Source organism: Myotis lucifugus, unplaced genomic scaffold (assembly GCF_000147115.1).
Source record: "Myotis lucifugus unplaced genomic scaffold, Myoluc2.0 scaffold_5, whole genome shotgun sequence".
NCBI classification, from domain to species: domain Eukaryota; kingdom Metazoa; phylum Chordata; class Mammalia; order Chiroptera; family Vespertilionidae; genus Myotis; species Myotis lucifugus.
In genome coordinates, this window is record NW_005871053.1 from 5829984 (window position 1) to 5841064 (window position 11081).

An 11081-nucleotide genomic window follows, 5' to 3' on the forward strand; every position below is an offset into this window, starting at 1 on the left:
AAACAAAGTAAAATTATAAACCAGGCAAAGAGGGGTAAAAGAAGGAGAAAGAGAAGAGGAGGCGGAAAGGGGGCAGAGGGGGAGGAGAAGTGACTGAGGCAGGTGGTCGGAAAACTGCCAAAGGGAAGGTGAAAGTCAATCCACACAGACAAATGCACTTCTAACCAAATCACATGGGGGTGCACAATCCTGTCATCAATTGTTTAGAAAAGAGAGATACTTGAGCAGGGAGAGGTTTGACAAAAGAGAGAAGGAAGGAGTGGGAGTCCAAAAATATAATGTTCCTGGCTCCCCTTCACAGCTGCCTCTGCGGGGGAGACTAGAGGGACGGGAGGAGAAAATGAGCGCAGGAACATGGCCTCCGCAGAGCAGGTAAGAGGAGGCTGTTCAGATTTATGGGTTTTATTAAGCCAGTTTTCGGAATCACTCTGCTATAAAGGAAATAGCTTCTGCCGGGCTGTCCCTCCTCAGGTGAGGAACAAAGGGTGGGTGGCGTCAGGGACAGACCCTGGGCGCCTGCAGCTCAGCAGCACTGCAGGTGTTGCTCTGGCTATTGTGCCGGCTCAGGTTTATATCACAAGCGGGAATTGCAAAGCAGACCGGGTGAGGCAGAGACGAACCCACATCTGTTATCCTCCCCAACAATATAAATAGCCCAGACAGACGGATGCCAGTCTATCTACAGCGACATTTTAAAGCGTGTGCCTGCTGATAAAACTGGACCCAGGGCCCGTGAAGACTGCAGGCAGCTACAAGCACTATAGCAATCCTGAACACTGATGCTGCATATTGCTGAGGGGAACATAATTTATAGCACAGACCCTACGGCTTCCACTAAGGTTGAGTTTTCCCTTCATTTCCTTGCCTTTTTATTGGCTTCACTGCACGGTTGCCAATAGCAACGTCCACTGGTAGCAAGGGGAGTTCAACATCATTGCAATCTGCCATACAGTGGAGCCCTGACAGTGTCAACCATCAATCAAGCAGCTGTTTGTAATTGCCTCCATCTATTTTTCCTGCCTGGAAGTATCTTTCCTATTGTGGGTCAGAATTCAGAAACTGCTGACTAATGCCTTGGCCTGTTCCTCCCGACCCAGGAAACAACCCAGGGGGGTTAGAGGTTGAACTCTTGGGAGTTTAAGGTTTTTAAATCCCTTTTCTAAATAATGTATAATTTTCCAAGAATGTGAGGTATGTGTAGTTATCCATATATTCGGCTTTTCCAAAACAGAGAAAGCGAAATTTCCCCAATCCTTATTATTATATTTATTTCCTACTGGAGGAAGGCATTTAAAACGCGAGCCTTCTTACAAAACCTCCAATTGACCAGATTATGTTTGCTTCTTCGGGTCTCTTGGCATTCATGTTTGAAATGACTTCATCCTACTTTCTCCACAAGATGCATTTGTTTTAGAGATGCTATTTCTTCTCTTACTAGTCAGTGTGGAGATGACACATGCACAACCTACTGTGTAGCTGGCAAGCCTGGCCAGTAGGGTCAGCTTGGCAAACTGTAAAGGGCGCCATCCGTGCACAGCAGGACCAGGGCTCCATCCTGCCTTGGCCACGGGACGCTCCAGGCTTCAGGTTTTCTGTTAGTAAAGTAAGAGCACTGACTTCATTTCCACACCAAAGGCCCAGCCGTATTGAACTTTTAAAAACATGTCTTCAGAGAGCTGTCTTGTTTTCTGTTCTCGAATAAAATAGGAATAAACCTAAAAAGGTCATCTCATTAAAGGCAAAATAAAAAATTACATATATGGGGTAGATTTAAAAATAACCTCACCACAGATATGTCCGAGCCTGCCTCTAGTGATCATAAAAGATATTATCATCAGTACGATTTTTAAAATATATATACTTTTATCGCATAAAGGACAGTTTTAGATGATTTCATATCATAGATATCCCATAAATGGTAGTCAATTTATTTTGAAAGTAAATTTATAAAGCGAGTCAAAAGAAGTTAAAATTGCATGTGTGTTTTCTGTTTCTAAAATCTGAGATGTCTATTCATTTCCAAGTATTTTATATTTACCTACATGTTAGGTTAGAAATAACCACACAATAGTGTGGTGAGGCCTGAGGTGTGTGTGGGGGGGAGGAGTCGAGGACAGGGGGAGGGAGGTCAGTGGGGGAAAAAAGGGACATCTGTAATACTTTCAACAATAAAGATAAATTTAAAAAAAGAAATAACCTTTAAATTTTTGTTAGTGTAATAACAATATTATTGGTAAGTAATTCAGTTTCTGTTTTCATGTATCAAAATTTTTCCACTTGCCTTAGGTCATTAAACAGAGTCTGCCTAATTTACTTTGCAGTACAATTATTTAAAAATCCATTTCTCCTGCTGACTCTTTGTGAATTGCAGAGACATAAGATATAGTTTGATCTCCAGTAGTAGTTCCCTTCAAGTGGGACTGAAATCTAAACAGATTTAAATATAAAGAAAAGTGTTTTAATTGGAAAAAAGAAAAAAAAAACAGAAAGGATTCATTAAAGCAACAGAAGAAAACCTGATTTGGGAACCTAAGAACTCTGGCAGAGCCACTGTAGCGAAGTTCCATGACCTGTTGTTCTGCCATGTGCTGTAAGGAACTCCCAAAACTCAAACGTACCAGGAAACTTAAAGGCTGAGTCTGGCTACAAGAAGGCCAAAATGTGCTAAGTTTCATAAGCGAGCGATAATAGAATAAAACACGTAGCTGGCAGAAATGAAATGCAGTGTGTCTGGAGAATTTCATGATGAGCACCTGGATTTAGAATGACTGATGTCCTCCTTACATTGTTTACCTTTACCTCAGCTAGTAACTTGGGGTTGTACATCTTTTCTAATTTAATTTTGAATGTTGTTGCATATTTGGTACATTTCTCAACAGTGCTAAAGATGTTTATCTGTGTATTAAATCTATAACAATGTTTTGAATGTACACACTCCTACAGAAATGTTTCTTTTATTAAGTAATTAAGTATTTGCTGTGAAAAAAAAAGGTTATTTGAGGCCATCATTTATCTTTGTATTTATTTTCTGTGTGCATATGTGTCTGTTACAATATTTTTTTCTTCAGATTTAGATTAAATCATACTGAGATGAATTTAAAAAGAAAGAAAGAGAAAGAAAATAGAAGGAAAGGGAGGGAAGAAGGAGGGAAGAAGGGAGGGAGGGAGAGAGGGAGGAAGGAAGAGCATGGTGGTGTGGAAATAGGAGGCTAGGTTTTGTTGGGTCTCATTCCCTTAGGGAAAAATTGCTTTTGCCATTTTATTTTTATGTACAATAATCTAAAAAGGATCTCCTACTGATTTGCTTCCTAATTATTGCTTTACACAAAAGAAGGGAAATATGTTTTCAATTGAGTTGTCTGAAGTCACTCCCTTTGTGTAGATTTCCCAGGCTGATGTTTCATTGTAAGAATACATTATAGACAGCTTGGCCATTTCACAAGTAACTAATCCATGATTTTGAGATATTCTGCTGCTTTAAGAGACCTAAGTATCTTTGTTTTTAATAAAATGCTGAATGTTTAACTAAAGCTTCTGAATACTCTGTCTCTTCATGAGGGGGATATAAGGACTGAAAGAGGCAAGCATGCATCTGAATACCAACAATTTAAATCCTGGCGATCACTCTTACCCCATTAACCTTGCCTGGATCTGTGATGCTTGCCTGTGTGAGAAGGATACTGGGGCAGCCCTCTCCTTGGAACACTTTAAAGATGACAAAATAATTCGAATTATTGAAATTTTCCTAGAGGGAGAAGAGTCTGCAGCCAAATGCAGGTTCCAGCGTCCTCACAGATTGCTCAAATTTGCATGGGCAATTACACAGGGGGATTGCATCAATCCAGGGCCGTCAGCCACACTGATGCCATACAATTACACAACGGCTTCGGTGCTTAAACTTTAAAATTCTTACAGCATTGTGCCTGTTCTATTAGAACAAACTGCAGCAAATGACCCAAAGCCAATTCAAATGCCTGAAGAGGAGGTACCCAGGGGGTGGGGGGAGGGAGTGGGGAGAATGGGGGGAGAGGGAAGAGGTGTAGTGTGGCCCTTTAAGCAATCACCAGTCCTCGGTGCTGGCTGCAGCAACCACTGGCATCTTAATCCATGCTTTTCACGTGTGGCCAACAATAAGAATCACCAAATTCCCAGAAGAGCTGTAAAGACCATGAGGGAAGTTAGGCAAAGCAGGACCTGGTCTCGGTACAAAAAGTACCTTTTATAAACACAGGGGCTAGCGTAGTTCTTTGTTTGGGTAGAAGTTTGATTATTTTAAATGCCAGTATCCACAGTTGTGCCTTCTCTAATTCCTTTTATAAATCATATGCTGCTATGATCTCTGATAAATTAATTTAGATAACACCATAAGCCCCCAAATATAAACTACTTGATAAATGAAAGATCCTCCCTTCCCCCAACTGGTGGGCGGAGTATGACGTATCCTGCAGCCCGGAAATACCTGAGTGACTAACCATGTACCTTATATAGACTATACATTGGACCACCAATCCACACCTGCCAAATACCCTAAGCCCTTGTCCTATATGGACAATGCAGTAAGCCACCAATCAGTGTGCGCCCAGTACACTAAGCCCCCCAGCCTTCCCATTCCGCCCCTCAAAAGGCGTACCCACCCCTGCACGTGCTGCTGTCCTCCCCTTGCGAGACAGCCTGGCAGGTCCTTCTCCTCTAATAAAGCCTGTAGTCCTGGTTTTCAGCCTCTGTCTGATCTTTCAATAAAAAAACAAGCTATTTTCAAGAAGAAAATCGAATTTAAAAAATTAATAAAACTGGAATTAACGAGGTTAAATGTCTCACCATCTGAGTATAAATGTTCCTAAACATTGATTTGAATACAATCTTTCCAAAAGTCTTAAAAGATTAAACAGATACTCCTAAAAGTCAGTCAACTACATTACCAACTTGGCACTAATTTATTATTTTCTTCCCTGTTTATGGTGAAAGATGGGGGAGGGAGGAAACAAGATAACTGAGCTCCCCACACTGACCATATTGTAGAAAATGGCCTGGAACAAAACAGGGGAAGAAATGACAACTGGAAAATGTCTTCCTTCATTAAGGAAGATGTCTGACCACAGCTATGGTTGTGGAGATGTTCATAAATGACCAATGTTTACCAATAGGATACTTACAGGATTAATAAGAAAACATACCTTCCAACTAGTTTTAAAAGAAAATGACAAATAGATTAACAACACAAATAGAATTTGATCATTTCACACTTTGGCAAGCAGAAACATAAGCATGTTAAGAAGCAAAAATGCTTAGTCTAAATGCTTTTGGCTTCTATACATTTTGCCTAAATGGAATTCTTCTATGTGGTAAACATGTCTCCCCTTATGCAGCAAAATCCAACACCACTTTCCCAAAGTAATTCCTTTCAATGAGGCACTAAATCATTTTATTGCAACCACTAAATTCTTTCTTATTGCTAGAATGGCACAATACAGTTACTTTTTTGATATATGCTCCAGATTTTCAAGATCCTGTTGGAAACACACTGATCCTTATGACATTTTATGTCATTTATTGCTTTCCAGAATTTCTATCATTAATTAAAGGGTCTTCTTTCACCATCTCTCCCCCTGCACACACACACACACACACACACACACACACACACAAACACCCAAATCTATTCCCCAACTGCCTATAGGCGGCAAAATAAAAGTCTATCACAGCAGCAGTGATGGTCATGCCAATTTCACAGTGTGATTTGGGCACTCATTTCATTTTGAAAATGAACCTGCCCTCCATCTGTCTAAGCTGAAAGTCCTGCTTTTGTCAAGCCAGCACATGAAATAAGGGGGAAGACACAGAACAGCCTCCCTCCTGCCCGCTTCTGTTGCCACAGACAGTTACCAACACAAAGAGGGGAACCTCAACTGAAACCGGTAGGGATCAGAGAGCAGATAGTCCTTTATCTTTCTTATGTTTCCAAGAAGCCATTTGAAGGTGAATGCTTTCATGATGCAATTCTGAGAAACAGAGGCAAACTAAAGAGATATGTAACACAACTTCCTGTTTCCATGTTCTATCATCTTACCTTGATTTAATAGCAACTCACCCAAAGTAACAGTTCATACATAAGGATTTTAAAATACGGAGCCTGAGTGTCCAAGGGACACGTGTAGTTAGGCAGCTGTAGAGGTGAAGATCCTCCTCCACGCACCCTCAAATATTGAGCCAGCATCCCTCAACCCGTGTACCTCCCTGGTTTGAAGGCCCTTAAATGGTGCACATAGAGACTGGGTTGAAAGAAGCTCGGAGTAAGGTTATGGTGATCATCATCAACTGCTTTCTGTAGGTGGCCAGAGCCCTACTCAACCCTGCTGAAATGGGTGTAGTTTGTCCCTTTCTTGGTATTCATACAGTAGAAGCTTCCTTGTCCAATTCCACCCATAAGAACACAGCTCTGCCAATTTCTGAGCAAAGGAAAAGACTGAATTAGTACATAAAATCAGTTGCTTTATGATAGGAGCAATCACAAGTCTATAAAAGTCCCCTCCTAGCTATTCCAAGTGACTAGGAGTTATACCACCTCCACATTACTTCCTAACATCTGCTCACAGCTACAGTTCAGGCCTGGAAGCCCACCTTTCTATTACCCAAACAAACTTGGTTGCTTATTTTAATACAGAAAAAAACCCCACTAATTCATTGTCATACAACTTGGCACCAAACACTGAGCCCTTAAAAACTCATCTATAGGAGGTATATGGAATAGATTATTCATCAGCCACTATTTCCTACTGAAACTAGCTGTTTGAATATCATGGCACAGCTACTAACTCTTTAACTGTGTGGTCTTGGGCAAGTCACTTGAAACTTTCTAGTAGACAGATTCTTCATCTGTAATATATAGACTATAGGGTGGACAATAAGATTAAAATTAATACATGTAAATGGTCTAATAGAGAGTCACATACTTCAGTTGCTGTTGGCTCTGAAATTGTAAATATAGAAAAGATGTAGGGGCAGCAAAACTATAGAGGAGACAGATAAAGGACTGTCACTGAAGTCTTTAAATATATAGCAAAGATGCTTTTACTCAAACACCGTTTTTCTTGGGTATAGACAGGTCAATACAGATCATGGAAAATCAGTGGGGATATAGGGAGAGTAAGAAATATTTGTTTCTTAATTTCAATAAAAATTTGGAGGACCAGGGCAGAAAACACAGCCAAGTTTAAACACCAACATCTGCTCAGTAATACTTGTTTATTAAAAAGGGAAGTGGGAGACACTTGGATCTAAAATTTAAAGACTTTCATACCCGATAAGATTCACAAAACCATTTCCTGTGGAAATAGCAAAAAATAAGGACTCTTGGTCTATGCGTATTATGTTCTGTGCCCTCAAGGCAGCTTAAAAACAGAAGTATAGGGGAATTCCAAGGAAATATTCCACCTTTCTATCCCATTAATTTACAAAAACAAAACACGAAACAACACATGTATGCAGCACGTAGTATATAGGACACACGACCACAAACCTTCCTCCCCCTCGCCAAAGACCAAGATGACACAAGTAGGAAGCAACTCATCTACATAGGAACAGAAATCCAGTGAAACCCCATCTGCCAGACTGTGGTTCCCTCCCGCAGAGACTACATCTCCCAGAAAGCAAAGCGGCCAAATCCCAAGTGGCCTGGGTGCATTTGACCGGTGCATGCCGGGAAGTAGAGTTTCCGCCGCAAAACTACCAGGAGGAGATTCCTCTCTCTTCCCAATTCATTTCCTCCGCAAGTCGTCTTCGAGGACTGTATCAGTACTCAAACGACCCTGTTCAGTGATTCCTTTATATTGCTAACGGTCTCCTTCCGTTGAAAAGTAATATCCGGGCTAGGAGTTTTCCGTTTCCGGTTGGCTTATTGCCTTGGTAACTGGGACGCACAAACATCTTGGCGGTTATGGCGGGGCTGGGCAGTACGCCGATCCCCGACGGGGAGTTCACCGCGGCCGTGTACCGGCTCATCCGGGACTCCCGCTACGCCGAGGCGGTGCAGCTGCTGGGCAGGGAGCTGCAGCGGAGCCCGAGGAGCCGCGCCGGCCTGTCGCTGCTGGGCTACTGCTACTACCGCCTGCAGGAGTTCCCCATGGCGGCCGAGTGCTATGAGCAGCTGAGCCAGCTGCACCCGGAGCTGGAGCAGTACCGCCTGTACCAGGCCCAGGCGCTGTACAAGGCCTGCCTTTATCCCGAGGCCACCCGGGTCGCCTTCCTCCTGTTGGACAACCCCGCCTACCACAGCCGGGTCCTCCGTCTACAAGCTGCTATCAAGTACAGCGAGGGCGATCTCCCCGGGGCCAGGAGCCTGGTGGAGCAGCTGCTGAGTGGGGAAGGGGGTGAAGACAGTGGGGGTGAGAACGAGTCAGATAGCCAGGTCAACCTGGGTTGTTTGCTCTACAAGGAGGGACAGTATCAAGCTGCGTGTTCCAAGTTCTTTACAGCCCTGCAGGCCTCGGGCTACCGGCCTGACCTTTCCTACAATCTGGCTTTGGCCTATTATAGCAGCCGACAATATGCCTCGGCTCTGAAGCATATTGCAGACATTATTGAGCATGGCATCCGCCAGCACCCAGAGCTAGGTGTGGGCATGACCACCGAGGGCATTGATTTTCGCAGTGTTGGCAACACTTTAGTTCTTCACCAGACTGCACTGGTGGAAGCCTTCAACCTTAAGGCAGCCATAGAATACCAACTGAAAAACTATGAGGTGGCCCAGGAAACCCTCACTGACATGCCACCAAGGGCAGAGGAAGAGTTAGACCCTGTGACCCTGCACAACCAGGCGCTGATGAATATGGATGCCAGGCCTACAGAAGGGTTTGAAAAGCTACAGTTTTTGCTCCAACAGAACCCCTTTCCCCCAGAGACCTTTGGCAACCTGTTGCTGCTCTACTGCAAATATGAGTATTTTGACCTAGCAGCCGATGTCCTGGCAGAGAATGCCCACTTGACTTATAAGTTCCTCACACCTTATCTCTATGACTTCTTAGATGCCATGATTACTTGCCAGACAGCTCCTGAAGAGGCTTTTATTAAGCTGGATGGGCTAGCCGGGATGCTGACTGAGCAGCTCCGGAGACTCACTAAACAAGTACAGGAAGCAAGACATAATAGAGATGATGAAGGGGTCAAAAAGGCAGTGAATGAATATGATGACATCCTGGAGAAGTATATTCCCGTATTGATGGCCCAGGCAAAGATCTACTGGAACCTTGAAAATTATTCAATGGTAGAAAAGATCTTCCGCAAATCTGTGGAATTCTGCAATGACCATGATGTATGGAAGCTGAACGTGGCTCATGTTCTGTTCATGCAGGAAAACAAATACAAAGAAGCCATCGGTTTTTATGAGCCCATAGTCAAGAAGCATTATGACAACATCCTGAATGTGAGTGCTATTGTATTGGCTAACCTCTGTGTTTCATATATTATGACAAGTCAAAATGAAGAAGCTGAGGAGTTGATGAGGAAGATTGAAAAGGAGGAAGAGCAGCTCTCCTATGATGACCCAGATAAGAAAACCTACCATCTCTGCATTGTGAATTTGGTGATAGGGACACTTTACTGTGCCAAAGGTAATTATGACTTTGGGATTTCTCGAGTTATCAAAAGCTTGGAACCTTACAATAAAAAACTGGGAACTGATACCTGGTACTATGCCAAAAGATGTTTCTTGTCCTTATTAGAAAACATGTCAAAACACACAATCATGCTTCGTGACAGTGTTATTCAAGAATGTGTGCAGTTTCTAGAACACTGTGAAGTTTATGGCAGGAACGTGCCTGCTGTTATTGAACAACCCCTGGAAGAAGAAAGAATGCATATTGGAAAGAATACGGTCACATATGAATCCAGACAATTAAAAGCTTTGATTTATGAGATTATAGGATGGAATATGTAGTCATGTCTGTTAATGGGCATGTTTGTTACCTATATATGGTATTCTCTTTTGTCTGTAGTTGTCCTTTGGTTTCTTTACATTTGTTGAAATTTTTATCCTTTAAAAGTTAAAATAATATAGTTGTAACTTTTCTTTTTTAGTAATCTCATGAAATGAAATGTAATAAAAGAACTTGAACCCTAGAAGTGTATGAGAAAATTCAAAAGTGAATGAGGAAATTGTGTTTAATAGTATTTCTAGTGCCTGTGTTCCCTATCCTTTGCATATTTGTGCTTTGGTATATCCTGAGGGAACCCTCCATGACAATATTACATTAACCAGGGAATAGGCACTACTAAGTCCAGGATTCCGTTAATGTGTAGGACATCTGGGCATTAATAATCATTTCAAGAATATTGTGTTGTACTCCAACATTAACCCTTATAATTACATTAATTTGTAATGCATACATTTTGCATAGACCTTCTAAGTGGGTTTTTTTTTGTTGTTGATGATTTTGTTTGGTTGGTTTTTAATATGCAAGACTCGGGGAATTCTTGTGCCATAACAAAATGTGGTGCTATGGTACAAAGACAATAAACAATTGACCAATTTCCATTTTTCTTCTCCGTTTATTAATAATTTAAATATACAAACATGAACATAAGATATAATCATACTATTTCCATAATTTATCTTTAACATTAATAATAGGTAGCTTTAGACTAAGTTTTTAATTCTTTTTTTTTAAAATATATTTTATTGATTTTTTACAGAGAGGAAGGGAGAGAGATAGAGAGTTAGAAACATCGATGAGAGAGAAATATCGATCAGCTGCCTCCTGCACATCTCCCACTGGGGATGTGCTCGCAACCCAGGTACATGCCCTTGACCGGAATCGAACCTGGGACCTTTCAGTCCGCAGGCCGACGCTCTATCCACTGAGCCAAACCGGTTTCGGCAAGTTTTTAATTCTTATCCTTGTATTTCTACTTTCTGGCCTCTTGAAAATGAAAAAAATTGGTATGCTGTTTCAATGATCCTATCAACCTCCTATCCTATTCATATAACAGAAGGAATGGTCTACCAATGGATTCTGAAGTCATATCTGGTAGATTCATAATACAAATGTCATATTTAACAGCCTCTCAGTAGTGTTTTGGAGTTCTCA

The 11081-nt window shown here is 41.8% G+C and overlaps 1 protein-coding gene across 1 annotated transcript; it reads left to right on the forward strand.

Moving 5' to 3' along the window:
* Window positions 1–7933: 7933 nt before the first annotated feature.
* Window positions 7934–10528, forward strand: LOC102437029 (tetratricopeptide repeat protein 30B). Its single transcript, XM_006083069.3, has one exon. It carries the CDS (start codon window positions 7934–7936, stop codon window positions 9929–9931), a length of 1998 nt encoding a protein of 665 aa, XP_006083131.1. The 3' UTR covers window positions 9932–10528.
* Window positions 10529–11081: the final 553 nt, after the last annotated feature.